This window comes from Prinia subflava, chromosome 1 (assembly GCF_021018805.1).
Source record: "Prinia subflava isolate CZ2003 ecotype Zambia chromosome 1, Cam_Psub_1.2, whole genome shotgun sequence".
Lineage (NCBI taxonomy): Eukaryota > Metazoa > Chordata > Aves > Passeriformes > Cisticolidae > Prinia > Prinia subflava.
In genome coordinates, this window is record NC_086247.1 from 150,116,579 (window position 1) to 150,132,664 (window position 16,086).

General features: G+C 44.8%; 1 protein-coding gene across 3 annotated transcripts in view; it reads right to left on the reverse strand.

Annotated features, from left to right (window-relative positions):
* CRHR2 (corticotropin releasing hormone receptor 2) overlaps positions 1 to 16,086 on the reverse strand; it is a 135,909-nt gene that overhangs the window by 81,773 nt on the left and 38,050 nt on the right. Inside the window, exons 1-2 of one of the 3 annotated variants that reach the window (XM_063416800.1) lie at positions 13,374 to 13,835; positions 13,109 to 13,228 (exon numbers count right to left, since the gene is read on the reverse strand). In XM_063416800.1, coding sequence (XP_063272870.1) covers positions 13,109 to 13,228; positions 13,374 to 13,491 — 238 coding nt within the window. In that variant the 5' untranslated portion in view covers positions 13,492 to 13,835. Of the gene's footprint in view, positions 1 to 13,108; positions 13,229 to 13,373; positions 13,836 to 16,086 lie in introns of those variants that run through there. The other 2 variants (XM_063416791.1, XM_063416811.1) reach the window with 2 other exon arrangements.

Consider the following 16,086-nt stretch of genomic DNA (forward strand, 5'->3'; position numbering starts at 1 on the left):
CACTTTTTGGACCCAGAATTGAGCTGCTTGGTTTCACCATTGATCCATTTCTTGCATTTGTGACCCTGTCACCCCCTGCACTGCTCATCACGCCCACAGTGTCCCCTGCACCCATGGGGCTGACACCAAGAAGCCTTCAGGGAATCACTACACTGATGTTGGGGTTTTGGCATTTTATTTAGGTCTTAGCATGAAAAAGGCAATGCAGAGCCTGATCAAAGGCTGCTTCCTCCTCTCATTGTCTCACATCATTTTGCCTGAGAGTTTGAAATTCCTCTTCATCCGTGCTACAAAGTTGCATGAGATATTTGAAGTGTGTTTTTAGAAAAAAAAAAAATTGAAAAAAGTAAAACTCAGCTTATGGAAAACAAAGCCCATCTCCACTGATAAAGCAGGACAGTTCACTAATTTATCTTCACTGGATCAAGAAATGAAGCCAAATCCACTGGAAGGGATCTGACAACAGGATATGTATTATACTAGAAAATGTAGCCTAGGAAACAAGCCTGCATTGCAGAGAAGAGCAGCAAATAGCTGAATAAATGTGATTGTGATAACTGAGCACTTCATCTGGCACACAGAAAACCTGCAGGTGCTACAGACCAGCAGGTCTGCACCAAGACAGCAAGGCATGAAAACAGACACAGAGCTGTGAAATCTTATGGCTAAACTCACAAATATATTGGTGACTGCACCCATCACTTACACAAATTAAACATCCAAGCTCATGGATATTTCTGCAGTTCTGAAAGAATCTCTGGGTTTCCCAGACCACACTAAGGGATTCTTGCCATTCAGTTCACAGCTCCACACTGAGAACAGAAGATTTCTACTGCTGAAATAGAGACCTGGAGAGAACAGTAGTAAGACACTGAAATCCAGCTGCTTGCTTAGAACTTTGTACATCCAGAAGTCTTTGTATGGAAACTCTTACAAAGCACTGCAAAACACCAATTCTGTCCCCTCACAACTCTCCTGGCTCAGCCCTGAAGAAATTAATGACACTGAGGAATAAAGGTGACATGTTAGCAGGGAACTTCTTGCACTCTAAACCAAAAAAAAAACAGGAGGAGAGAAGTCTTTCCAGAGCTGGAAAGCTTCAGAGTCCCTGAAATATTGGAGTTAATTTACAAAGGGCAGGGCTGAAGGATGGGAGCCTGAAGCAGGGGCCAGCTGCAAGGTATGAACAGGTCTCATTTGCCGTCTGTTCTGACAGAAACAAGCTGGGAACTGCCTCCATCCCTTCCCTCTCCCACTGGCACAGCCACAAACGCTGCAGCAGGGTCCAGAACAGCCCCACCCCGATGGCCCAGATGGATCCGTGCCAACTGGGGCCAGGGAAGTCCTGGAATTCACCCTGAAGGCAACACAGCCAGAACCAGAGTGGTTCTAATGGGAGGCTGTGGTCCTGTCGTGTGCCTGTCCACCAAATCAGAGGATAAGAATGTCCTCTGAGAGACAGAAAGAAAAATAATAAAGGAAACCAATTTATGAACATCTCTTTCCCATTGAGACATGAGAAGGGAGAAGGTACTGAGGCCAAGCACGCTAAAAATCAAGCTGCACATCCCCTTTTCATGTACCAGACAAATACTTTGGGTCTGACATTTTCTTCTGTTGAATTTTAGTTTGCTCAGAGGCTCTGGAGGCCCCGCAGTCAGGAACTGTGTCTGTTATCCTCTGCTGCCTGCCTTGGATGTGGGACAGTATCATCCTTATTCTTTGCATCTGGTATTTAACCTCAATTCCTTTCTCTCACCTGCTGTTCTTTGAGATGGTAACTCAGATTTTAGCCTGCTGTGCCACAGCTGGCAGTGAGGCACTGCTGTTCTTCCCCACAAATGTTTTCTGCATGCGTCCCAAAGGTTTGCCCCGTGACTTTCATGGCAGAGGTGTCAGATCTAGATGATCTTTAAGGCCCCTTCCAACTCAAAACATTCTTTGATGCTAGGAATTGTAACTTCCAGCACCTAAAGTTCATCCCAAGGAAGCTATTTTTATCCAGTCTCTCTACCTCAAGCAGATAACTTCCATGAATGAGCCATCACTGAGTCACTGACATTTCAGGATTAAATCAAAGCAATTAGCCCTGTCTTTTCCAGCTGATTTTCACTGAGGTAACATGGCAACTAGACAAATGTCAGTGCCCCATGAGTATCGCTCAATTCCCCTAAAAGCAAGCAAAGGATGAACTAAACACTTTGATAGTGCAGGAAATTCACATATTACACATCAATAGGCAAATGGAATCAAAACAAGAGCCTGAGACCACTCTCACTCTGATGCACACCTGGTAACACAAGTTCTTCATATAAAATACACAATCACTAAATCACAGGTATCCATGAAAAACAAGCAGTTGGTGACAGAGGCCACTAAAGGATCTATCTGAGATCTGTAGAGGTATCACAGAATCACAGAAATGCATGGTCAGAACGAACAGCAGAGTTCATCTGGTCCAACTTGCAATGTCCTATTGCCACACCAGGTTTATTTCTACCAAGGAAAGCCAGAGCTTCATCAGCTCCACGCTCCAAATTCCTAGAAGTGCTTCATTTCATGAAGGAAATGATAAAATCCCAGCAAACTTTTCAAAGCTACTCATGAGCCTAAAGACAAGAAACTGACCTACCACAGAGAAGTCCATTTCTTTCCCCGAGATTTCAGAAGGTGAATTTTAGCTAGGTGCACCAGAAGCCGAGTGCACACACAGTCAATTTTCACCTGGTCCCAGAGCATCAGTGACTCATTCACATCTACCCCATTCATGCCTCTCTCTGTGCCTGCTCAGGGACTGGGAAAATGAGAATGGGGTTGGATAAAGAGCCCAGGAGAGATAATGCACTGAAGTCAGGCAGGAGACAGGCAGGTATCAGACCGCTCAAAGAAGTGATGAAAAAATAACCCCCAGATTCTCTCAAAGCCCTGTAATTGCAGGGAGTGTGGTCAGGTGCTCATCTGTAATCCCAGGAATTCAGTCACAGATTTGCAGCTGAGATCTAACAGAGAATCAGTAAAATAGGAATCCCTAGGAAAGACTTTGCACCTGGTTTGCTGAAAAATCCAACTATTGATTTGCATATTTCTAGTTTCAGGAGGGCTTTTCACGTATTCCCAGGATAAACTGGATCACAGTGCTGTAATGTCTGCTCTTCTGACACTCTCACTGCACTGGGTCAGCTCAGAGATCCTTCTATCCCCCTCACATTCACTGAAGGAATAAAGCCAAGTGCTCATGGAGAATAAAACTGCTGTTATTACAGTTCCTAGATTTTTTTTTCCCAGAAGAAACACGCTGTGAACACAGGAGAGATGAAGGGATTAAAAACAGATTAGGGTGAAAAAAAGAAATCCAGACTGAGAATGGATTTGTAGCTGGACAAGGACGACTTAACTGTGTGAAAAGATCTTTGTGGGGATTCTTTATTTCCCCCAAAAAAGGAGTAAGAAGCAGCAATGCCCAGTATTCCTACTGCTACAGCCACTCCCTGGAACAGGGAGATGCAGTGAACCACCACAGCTGCACTTGGGTTTATCCCTGTCCCTTTGGAGACACACTTGGAAACAAAGCAGACTCAAGTGGGAATTTTTTCCCTCACTTTCACACCAAACAAAAGCCTTCTGATTTTTGGGGTGCTAAGGAGACTTCCCGAGACACAGGCAGCTCTGGTGGAAATGTGCATCTTCAGACATTAATTTGGTAATTAATGACATAGGGGCAAGTAGGTGAGTTTATATGTGATAGATATGTGGAATGGGAAATCCAGAAGTTTGGACTAGATGGCCAAAATTAACCAAAATGTGAACCTTTCTTTAATACTGCCTTTCTTTAATACAAAGTGTTCTCAATGAAGGAAAGGGCTTCTCTCTACAAAGGCCTTGTTAGCTGGTGAGGGAGCCATCACTGTCCCCACACATCCCACCCACCCAGACTGGTGCATCCCTGCCCAAATCCCTGCAGTGCCACCCAAGATACCACCATCCACATCCTGGAAAGAAAAGTAAGCCCTTGAGGAAAAGGCCTTCCCAAAAGGGCATTCCAAATTTTTCTCTCTCCCCCAGAGCTCCTGGAACAGGAAGAACTCCCACTAGGAAGGAACCTGTGAGGAGCTTTCTCTGTGGAAGGCCAACACTGGGAAATCTGTCTGAAGAGCCCTGCTTCTCACTTTCCCCTTCATCCCCAGCCTCTTATCCTGCTGGCTTGCAAAGGAATAGGGTGATCCCCCCTTAGAAATCCTAGAAATCCATTTCTAGCACCCAAACCCCCATTTTCCACACCGGTTCCCACACAGAGATGAGAGTTTTCAGTTGTTCACGTGTGTCAAGATGAGCCTAGAACCAACAATCTTTGAAATCCTTCTGCTTCCAAACTCTCCATCAGCTGCTGCAGTTGCAGAGAAGGACTCAGTGTGGAGCCTGGAGATCCTGCAACGAGTACTGACTGCTCATGATGTACTTTGAAATACACAAATGCTAATGGTTTCAGGGATTACTGGCATAATTCAGCAATTCCTAAGTTAGATAAGAATTCTTAGAAAAAGAATCCCAAGGAAGTCACATCTAAGTTTAGTTAAAATGGTGATGATGCACTAGCAAAGTAATTTCCCATTTTCTGTGTTTGTCTCATTTCCATAACACATTTTCTCTTTTCCAAAGCTCTGTTTGCTGCCTGGCTGACTGAGGAGGATGCAGCTCCTCTGAATTAATTCTTTTTGTCACAGCATGGCCAGGGCTTTCCAACCACCAAGGGTTTGGAACAATACAGCCAAACTGGGAAAGCTTCTTCTTTCTTCTGTTTTCCCAGGGAAAACTCTCCATGAGACTTGAGAATTTGTTTGTTTGTTGGTTGGTTGTTTTTTTTTTAATACTGGGTTTCTATTCCTATAATTTTCTTCAAAGTATTGCTTCTCCCAGCACAAGTCTCATATGGAGCAGTGTCTGGCCCTCTTTTATTCCCAGCACTGCAGAGAAAGAAGTCAGCATAAAGCAATTCGGGTTTTATTGATTTTATGAATTTGTCCCAAGAGCTACCAATTACGAACTCCAAGAATAACATCTGAGGGGAATGAAAACCACACTAAAAAAAAAAAAAAGAAAATATCTACTAAAAATCCATTCCCCTCCAATTTCCATGGGAAACCTCCTTTCTCATCGACTTCTCAAGCTGCTAAGAATGGCTGTTCTAATCTGGGTGTCAAGTCTGGATACTGGGGTCCAGAACTGAGTAGGAGGTTCCCTTTCCCAGGACTGCAAACCTTGGGCAAAGCCTTGAAGGACTGTCAGAGCCTGAGAATTGTATTTGGACAAGGATGCAGCTTGAAGTTCTGTTCTTCCAAGCCACGGAAATCACAAAGATTCACCATTATATGAACAGCAAAGATACTTCTATGTCACAGCAGAGCACAGAGGGAAATCTAAAGAACCTAAATCTGTCTAATTTATTGATTTAACTGTTCTGCAGAACACGAGCAACAGGCAGGTCACAGCTGAGGTGCTATGGCCCCACACATAACACACCTATGGGTTATTCCTTTTAAGTGGGAGCACCTGGAGCATCTGTCAGGGACAATCCCACAGTCCCTGCCAGGGGACAGCACCCAGGCAGGAGACATCAGGCTGCTGCAGAGGGCAGCAGTGCAGTGATGAACACGGTGTGTCCAGCCACCAGCGATCTCTGCATCCTCCAAGGGCAGGTTCTTGTTGCTTGGGCTCCTCTGATAGATTTGTTTCACCTCTGAATGGCTGCACCGTGCTCTGCATGGCTGCACATCCTCTACCACAGCACTCCTGCCTGGGAACAAAGCTCAGCACTGCCCTTCCCTCAGCTTTTCAGAGCAGCCCTGGTGAAAGATGCACCACTCGGCCACCCTCAGGCAGCGACCTGCAACACCCCACAGCAGAGGGGACACAGGACATCCTTCCCCACTGTGTCCTTGTCCCTGTTTCACCTCAGTGAAAGCAGCAGGATGGGGAGCAGCTGTGTCCCAGAGGACAGGGTCCCCCTGCGCCCATCCATCCCCTCCACGCACCCCGCAGGTGCCTCGGAGCAGCCGCCGGGGACACCGCTTTACCTGCACGCTAAGTGACACCCTGTGGCTGCCAGGCGGAATGGCGGGTGACCATCGCCTCAGTGGCACTGTCCCCCAGCCTTTGTGGCAGCAGACAGAGCCTGGAAGCCCCCGAGTCACTCAGAGTCTCAGGTGTTCTCCAACCTGCGAGAACATTCGAACATTCCACCTTCCCCATTCCACCTTCCTCATTCCACCTTCCCCATTCCACCTTCGCGGTTCCATCTCAGCCTCTCACAGCTTGCCTGGATGGAATATGGGTCATAAGGCACAATAAAACAAGCAATCCTAATTCCCAAGGGAGTGTCCACACTGGATGCAGCTGGGTGGGATTTTTCCTCTCATGTGAAATGAGGATTTGTAATATATTTCATTCTTTCCCTTTCCCGTCTGCTCCTAAGCTATTCCCTCCTCCTCCCCGTGCTCCAGAAACACACATTTTTGCAAATATCATCTAATTCCAAACTTGTGGAAAGAAATGGACTTCAGTCCATCTGTTTGCCAGCTGGAAGTCACTGCCAGCTTAGACCACACCAAGTTCCAGAGAGATGGATGGGGCAGCAGCCTTAGAGAAAGAAAGACTCAAAAAGAAGCTTCCAAAATAATGTGGGCAACCCTTTGTTTGCTGACCCTCCCGAAGGCCCAGGGTTAAAAACCCCCTCCAGGATGTGCCACTGCTCAGGTCTGACTGAATTGGTGCAGAATGGCAGCTGCAGTTCCAGTTCTGGTAAAGTTTGGGTGAATTTTGCCTCAAAAGCCAAGCCTAAACTGAAGAGAACCCAAATCAGGGACAACAGGACCAGAGCAAAGCCATCTCATAACTGATTAGCAAAGAAGAAAAGTACAAATCTGTGTTTAATTGGCTGGAGAAGAGGTCCTTGAATGTTGACTAAAGTAACATTAACAATCTCTTTATTTTACTACATGCAATTAACTTGTATCCTGGGCTCAATGAAGAAATCACGTTTTACATGATTGATAGTAGTGGGAGCAAGAAAAACGGATTCTTTTCATTACCCCTTGTAAATATTTTTTCCAACACTTTTCTTCCAGACTGCAAAATCAGAGCCATCTCGTACCACAAATTATGCTTCACAAAGGAAAGGAAAAAAAAAAGAAGAAAAACTTGGGGGGAAACAAGTGCAGCCTCTCCCATCTGTGCATGACTGAAATCCAGAGCCTCCCACTGTATTTGCAGAAGATGTGTGTATTTGTGTTTCTCTTGCAAAACCAGCAAGAGAAAATGAACAAAAATGGTTGAAATCTTCATCTGGACACAGAGCTATCGGAGACAAGCTGACCTAATCAGCTGCAGATTTGATCTCCTCAGAGAGAACCTTTACGAGCTTAAAAATGATGTTTTATTTCCTCCCCCAGAATTCCAATTCTGGACTTCTTTTTTTCCACAGTCGAGTTTGTTTCATTTCTCATCAGTCTCCTTCCTTTAACTTTCATGTACTGGTGAATTCCTAGCTGAAAATACTGTGTTTTACACCCCAGGATGGCTGATAAATGGCTACTGCATGGCTGCAGACTTTTTTTAACCAAAAAAAGAGGTCTTTTTCAAGTGACTCCATAACTAAAATTGGCTACAAAACATTTGTTTTTATCCCAAATCCGCTGTCATTAAACAGTGGGATAAAAGGCTTCTGGACATCTAACAAGGTTACAGAGGACAGAAGAGGTGAGAGTTGCTTTAGGGTTTCATAGTAATTTTGTTGAGTCTGGAAACATGCATGCACATGATGGGCTTTTTATTTCTCTCCAATAATGATGAAAAGCCATCAGGACTTCAGGAGTCTCTGTCATTTACAGCAAGACTTTGGTTTCAAAAATGTGGCCTTTAGAAATCAAGCCAGAAAAACCTCTGGGGAACAAGTAAGTCATGTGAATGTGATCAACAGAATTGGTCAAGACACTAAAATACATGAGATAAAACACAAGTGAAAATGTTAATTGAGCCTCTGGGCCAGCCACTTATAAAAGTGCACATTTCTGTAATTATCAGGACAGGGCTTGCCCACAAAATACGAACAAGACTCTGAGACCAATGATTTCCTGACCAAGGCTCATGTTTTATATGCAGGCTGGAGCCACATCTCCAGAACTCTGAAAATAATTAATCAGAAGGAAAAGCAGCAAAGGTTAGATTTCCATAAAAGAACGGGGTTTTAATTTACGAAAATTAGCTCTTTTAAAAATTGAATCATCTCTTTCAAAAGGAGAAATGCAAACCAGAGGAGCTATTAATTCACTTCTTCACCCTCCCCTCAGCACACAGAAGATTATTTCTCTGTGTTCAAGATGAGACAACCATGAACTGCAGGAATTTTTCTCTCAGAGTGGAGCAAGCCCTGCTGACAGGTACAGGTGTGATCTGTGTGCCAGGGGCTCCTTCCCCTGTGCCCATCCACGTGAACAACAGCCCAGTTGCTAAGCCACCAACCCTCTCCAAAGCTTTCTCACCAGGCAGCTGGCTGTAGGGCCAAGGAAAAGGTGGTGAGAGCAAGGAGGAACCAAGCCCCCACCAGGGCAAGGTTAGCAGTGATTATGTGCCTGTTCTGAGCTGCACAGTCCCTGGAGAAGGTGAGGAGGATGCTTTTTGTGAAAACACTCCTGTGAAGTGGCTGTCTCAAAGAGCTTCTCTACACTGAGAGAGAGAGAGAGAGGGGGGGATTTGCAGGCAGGGAGTTGGAGCTACAGAGATCTTTTGTTCCTGCCGACCACAAGAGCACTTTGATCTCAATCCCCAGGTGTGGGATGCAGTCAGCACAACACACGCCCAGGGATGAATTCAGCTGCCTGAACACGGGCATTGGATCATTTGTCACTGAGTGTCTGCAACACCTGTGTGACCTGGGAGATAAAACACAAACCTACAACAAGACTGGGACCTCTGGAACAGGAACAAAATACCCCTGGGCATAGCCAACAGCACTGTCACTTCTGCAGGGGCTGCTGAGCTGAGCTGTTCATTTAGGCTGAGCGCAGCAACTCCCGAGGCTTCGCTCCTGTCAATTAGAGCTCCACTGACTTGTATTAGAGCTTAAATGCTTAAATTAGCTGTTGATACTGCTTGGAAATGCCTAGATTTGTGGGGTTTACTCTGAAAGATCTTCTAAATGTCTCCAGCTCCTGCAGAGCAAAGTGAGCAGCCCGTGATGGACAGGTGTCACCACAGAACACCCCCCTGCCACACCAGGTGTTTGAGACAAACTCAAATCAGTTGAGGCTACAAAAGTCAACAGTTTTTGTCCATCAGATGAACATTTAACCCTGGATTTTCCCCTTGTACAGGGAAATTTGTAGGGGAAGTGTTAATGTAGGCATACTTTAGCCTGTAACACACTCTCAGCACATGCTTGAACAGCTGCTTTTTAGCAGACAGCAAAACCAGACTCATTACAGGCCATTTGCTGAATTAATCAAGCTTCAGGATATCCTAATAAGTGAATTAATCTGTTTCCTAAAACAAGACTAAAAGCTTCACACTGTCAAAGCATAAACACATCTAGAGGGCAGCAACGACATTGTCATTTCTCGCTAAATATAGACCCTGAGCAGAGACAAGTGCACAGTCACACACTGCACCAACACAGACTTTTTTTCTGTTTCTTTTAATTTTTTCCCACTTTGAGAATAATATATAAGCTTTGGTACAAAAATTGCGAAGTTGTAAGTGGATGGCATAATTTTCAGGTCCTTGGTCAAAGAGTGTTTTGCCCATATTCACAAATCACACTGCAGGGTAACCAGAGCGTGATCTGTCAACATGACTTTATTTCCCAAATATAGAGGGAGAAAAAGACCCCCAACATATCATCAAAATAACAGAATGTCAGGGATAAAAAATCCTCACAGGCTGACAGACTTTGTTTTATGAATGCAGCTGAAACTTATCTGAGTCACTCAGCAGTTCCCAGGAGAGACAGAGAAACACAGACCCAGGCACAGAATCACCACGGGAATTTCTTGCAGTTGGGATGGAAATATTTTATGCAAACAGTTTATTCTAGTGTGGCAAACAGGAGAGGAGTTTTTTAAGCCCAAGATCTTTTTCTTAAGGGTTTTTTTTTTTCTTCAAATGCTTTTTCATTGAATTTGCTGGCATTGGCAGGGTTTGATAGCATTCCCCATCTGAGTTAAAATGAACATCAAAACCTGAGAGGTGACAGGATGGACACAAAGCAGGGGAGCTGCATCCAAAGCCTTTGATGTCTTGGTCTGTGGAGGAACCTACCTGTCTGTTTTTGTCTTGAATTCCATCCGCTACATGCACAGAGACTGCAGTGAGATGCAGAAATAGCCCCATGAGTACCAGAACTTGGCCACAACCAGTGTCTTGTGCTTCTCTGAGTTTTTCATAAGCTTTTCACACAGTTTGGGCACTTCCCAGCCTGGATTTGCCAGTGTCTACAATGCAAAAGCTTTCCCTGACAGGGTTCACTCCCTCCAGCTGATCAGCTGCTTTCAGGAAACTGGTGGGAAATTTCTATCTTTGAGAGCCTAAAACTAAAAGAGAGAGAGCCTATCTTTTTAGCCTAAAACTAAAAAAGCAATCACTGAAACTGATCCAAATTTTTTACAGGCTTCAAATGAGATATATACTCACAGATATACAAAATAAACTCACAGATATACAAAACAAATGCAAAGAAAAGCTGTAGTTTCTAAAAGGTGGCAGCTCATGAACATGGGATACCTGATAGTATAATAAATGCTGAGTTACAACCTAGAATGGATAAGCTCTTAGTAGAAGAAAGGCAGTGCAAGGTGGTTTTTCTAAATTGGAGTGATTTTGCTCTCAAACAAAAAAAAATCAGTATAATATAACAAACAATCATTTCTCCCTCTGCCTCATCAAAATGCAAAACAGAATAGAACAAAACTACATGTCCTAGGCAGAAATCTTATGTTGATTTAAGCCATCTCCTATCAGACCTTCATTTTGAGCTGTATTATTCACCTCTGAGATTTGCAAGATCCATTTCCCATTTTTTAATCAGTTGTCTGTTCTCCTTTTATCATCTGCATGGGGAGCAGAGCTGAGGTTTTCAGCACAATGAGCCTGATCACAAATGAGGCAGCCCACAAACCAACTTGGTGAAATCATACAAGTGGCCAGAATGTGACAGTGTTTGGTTTTCCCAAATTCTTGACGTGCTCTGCATGCAGTAATTATATATTTCAAATGCCAAAAGAGATTTCACCTGTGTATTCAGACCTTAACCTGCTGTCCTGCTGCTTTCCCAAGCTTTAATCACTTAACTGCTATTTCCCAAGGAGCTGCTGATTCCAAAAGTTGACCAAATTTTTATATAATCCCTCCGTTTTCTGTACTATAGCATGGAGGAATTAAACAGATGCAAGTGTCTAAGATCAGCTGGAGGTAGCTACTCACATTTTATGCTGGAAGGAGAAAAATAACCATTTCCTCAGAAAATAATGCTTCAGCATTTCACTGATATATTTCCATCAGTCTTTAATTAACATCCCATTGTTTTAAGAGCAGAGAATTCAAGAAAACTTATTAGCACTGCAATACAAGCATCAGCCACCAGTGAGAAGGAGAGGAGCAAGGAAGAACTTTAAATCAGGTCATTGATGAACTAGCAAAAGCATCAACAGAGTTTATAAAAACCAAGCTAGGGTATTTAATTTATTTTTTTTCCTTCCACACACAGAAAAAACATTTAAATTCTTTCTACTGTGTTCTGTACTGCCCTTAATTCTCAGAAATTTTCTTCTGGTCTCAACTGAGACCTGTCCAAGTAGTGAACTACCTGCTGTAAGCAAAGCCAGCATCCCCCAGCCCATTCCAGGTTCCCTCCTATTTTATTGCAAAGACCCAGGTCTGAGATTAGAAGGCTTTGGGAAGATTTTGCAGTTCTGAGGCAACTTTTTACTCTGCTCTAAGGCTGGGGTGACAGAAGCTCGTCCCTAAGAACAAATCTGGCAGGGGACTTTGTTTCACAGAGCTGGCACACCAAACTTTTGGTCAGTTATCTGACCATGATACCTGGGGAAAGAATGAATTCACTTTCTACAAGTTTAGAAATAAGATCTAAAATGTCAGGGGCACTCTTTTACGGGACTTAAGGAGAATGCTGGCCCCACAAAATTAACACTACCTGAAAATGAGACCACCAACACCCAAACAACAATTCAGAGTGAAACATGGAATGAAATTATCCCTACAGTCAAAACCAAACTGAAAAAATGAGTGACAAACAAGTGGGTGCACATATTTGGAATGAATACGTTTAAAAACTCTTAATGGAAGGTCCAAAGGGTATTGACAGATAAGCAAAAGGAAATGAGTGCCTGGGTCCCACAGCCTGAATAATAAATTTGTAGTGAGTCATCATGATTGTTTACTTCGAAGAATAAAGCATCCAGGAGATTTCTAAGGAGCCCCCATGCTCCCTTGCTTTGAATATTATTTGCCTCCTAATTTCCTCTCCTGTCTCCTGTGCAGAGCTGATGCAGCTCCAGCTCCAGCAGCCAGTCCCTGATGAAGTTGCTGAAACAGATTCCAGCCCTCAGCCTTCTTTCTGTTTGTTACACACAACTCCCAGCACGGTCTGAACCCCTGCTCACACAGCCAGCCTGGAAAAGGGACTGTCCTTCCAAAACACAGTTCTTAGGTGTTAGCACTAAGTATTTCATGAGCCAAAGGTTGTGTAATTATCCAGGTGGCTGAAGCACTGCTGTAAACACACTGAGCTGGACGTAGCACAAACACACAAAGCACAACAAATCCTCCTCAGACTGCAGAGGATGTTTTCTGCCCGGATCTCCCTAAATGTACTTCAGCAAAGAGGAAACAGTGCCCACAAGTCTATGCTTTTGAGAAATCTGCATCATTCCAGGCAAGAATTTTGAAAATACAGGCTGGAATGTGGAGGAAATGTTGATTCCCAAGCAAACCATACATTTTTTTAATTATTTTTTTTTTCTTTCATGGAAATATATTTTGGGCGTCCCCAGGCGCCTTCTGAACACGAGATCTGCCGGAGAAGAAAAGAGTTTGTACTTACTCGTGGTGTTGTATTTGATCCCATTGAAGAACTCCGGGCAGGGTCTCTCCACGAGCTCCCCCGCAGAGGTTCTGGGCCAGCAGGTCCCGATCTGGTCCGTGGTGGCATTGCAGTACGGACCTGGGGTTAAAAAAAAGGACACAGAAAGGGGAAAAGAAGCAGTTGAGAAAGCACAAAAGCCACACACACTTTGCATCACAAAACAAACCGAATGTCAGCGCTTCTAAAGCTTTTCCCGAGCTCTGCGCCAGGTAACAGTTCCTACCATCAAAGCCCAGGAAAGGGATAGAGGAACTCTCTAAAAAAGTCTCGTGTAAACGATCCAGGAGGCTGCAGTTCACATCAAATTCTTCTAAGATGAACTGAGAGATGGTCACATCCATTATTCCCTCCGGGACTGCTGGACTGGATCACCCTCCTTTCACCCCTTTCTGGTTGTTTTTTGGTTTTGGTGCCCTCTTCTTTTTCCCTTTCTGGAGCCAAAGGAGCATCAGGGTGCGGGCACCCCGCAGTCTGGTGTGTGCGAGCCTCTCCCGCTCGCAGCGCGCTGACAACTTGGCTGAGAGTCCTCGTCTGCCTGTGCAGCTCAGCCCTCCGAGCTCTTCTTCCTTTAAATCCAGCGGCTCGGGAGCCAATGGGATCGGGCTGAGCCCCGGGTGAGGGGCTCACGTCTCCTCGGTGTCCCTGGGCTCGCAGCTCCCAGATGCCGCCTCACTTTGCCAGATCGCTGTGCTGCTGCATCTCCCTCCCTCTCCCGCCTCTCCCTCCCTCTCTCTGACACACAGGCACAGTTTTATTGTCAGCTCCGGGGATGAGCGCTTTTGCAAAAATACTGGCTGCAAATTAAAGCCAGGGGGAACAGGAAAAGCCATCAGAGGAGTAGAACTCCTCGGTTTTTTTGTCGAGCAAAGCAATTCCTGCCTTTGCTGCGTGGAATTGAGGATGAACAGGGATGCTGGGGTGGGGGGGGAAGGAGGGAGCCGGTCCAGGAGCTGCAGTGCTGGATGCTGTGCAGGTCCTGAGGAAGAAGAGAATTAATAAAAGCAGGCATGAAGGAGATGATCTGACAGAAGAGAGGCGTTGGAATAAAGGAATCTGGAGTAATCAGAGAATCACACAAAGTCTGGGTTGGAAGAGATGTTAGAGGTCATCTCATTCCAATACCCTGCCATGGGGTATTGGAATACCTTTCCAATAAACCAGGTGGCTTCAAGCCCCGTCCAGCCTGGTCTGGAATAAAGAAATCTGGAATTATGACCCACAGAAGAGGCAGAGTAGGGAGAGTAGGGACGGGCAGGGAACCCATCCTGGGAGAAGGCACCAAGGGAACACATCTTTTAGCATCACACGGATGGGATGTGGTGCACTGTAGGGCAAGGCATGGAGAGCTCTGAAGCAAAGGATGGATCATTCAGGGGACAAGGAGCAAAAGAAATGCTCCTCTCATATGGACAAGGAGCAAGAGAAATGCCCCTCTCATTTTCCACTGGTAGGAGAAAGCAAGGTTTCCAGAAAGGATGAGCACCCAGGCAGACCAGGAGCAAGAGGAGGAGCCTCTAAACAAGAAAACCTTGGTGTGAGGAGAGAGGGAAGAGCAAAGGGCTTGACAAACTGAGGTTAGTGTGGGGCAGGATGAGAAGGGTCTGGTCAAGGGGAAGGAGGAGAAGTTTGGAAGGAGCTGCCCAAAGGTTGGTGATCTTTGGGAAATCAAAGCTCAGCAGAGTGAGAACTGGGTGAAGGTCTGCACTCTGGGACATGCTGGTCTGCACCTCAGACCTGACCAGCCTTTCTGACTTGCTACACCAAGCTATGAAGAAATCCTAAAAAAAAATGTGGCGGAGGAGGATCATTTACGATCATAGATGCAGAAGGATTTCGGGAAGCAAACAGAAAACTGACTTGTGTAAGGGAGTAGACCAAGATCAGCAGATATGGAAGTGGCGGAGAGGAATGCAGAAACACAAGGCAAGAACAGCAAAGATTTGACAGAAAAAAATAGATCCCCAAATAAAATATTTACAGTCTGTTCACAGCTTTAGATCGGACAAGGTGCTTACAATGAGGTACAGGACTTCCTATAACATTTGTCTCCCACCCTGCAAAGGCCTGGACTTTCCTTTGATTCATATTTGAGATTGAAGGGCTTTATTCTTTACTTTTGAAAGACCAAAAGAATTGTGGCATCCAAAGAGAGAAAAAAGAAAAAGTAACTGGGTTAGAACAACAAATAAATTAACAACATGCACTGACTGAGGAGAGAACTAGCCAGGATGTTACTTTGCCATCTGGGAGTCTGGAGATTTTCTAACATTTTCAGATTGCAATGGAGAGAGGGGAGGAGTGCCACTGTGGTTTTGGGATAAGTATTTTTATTTGAAATATGTGAAAACCCACGAGAATAACAAGTGTACTAACTCTCCAGACACTGTGATATTCTGAGGCAAGCAAATGCATCTCTCTGCTTCTCTCTCCTTGATCTTCCCAAGTGAATGTTCCCAAAACTGCAGCCCTTCTGGAGAAATCTCAATTGCAACAAATTAACCCTTGTCAACACCAACTCTTTGTCCCGTGCACCTCTAACCCCAAAAAGCAGGTGAGAAAATTAGTTTAGCATCAGTCATGTAACATCACCACCACCAATCTACTGGTTAGCTTTGAGGAGAAAACCCTTTTTCTTGAACTTTCAAGAGTGAGGGATAAAGGATGCTCTAAACTCACTTTTCTCCTTCCTGACAGTGCAGTTGAGCTCATAAAATTCCCCTGTGTTCCTCAAGCTGAGCCTCTCAGGGGTGGCTTTGGGACCTTCTCACAGGACAGCATCTGAAGGTGCCCAGTGGCCACTCCCACACAAGCAGGACTGAGCAGTCAGCAGGACACTGGTCCAACATGTTGTAAGATTATTTTTTTTCTGCTTCTGCTGCCTCTCTGCAGGAGAAAAATCACACAGCCTGGCCAAAAGTCTTCATTTCTCACCTACT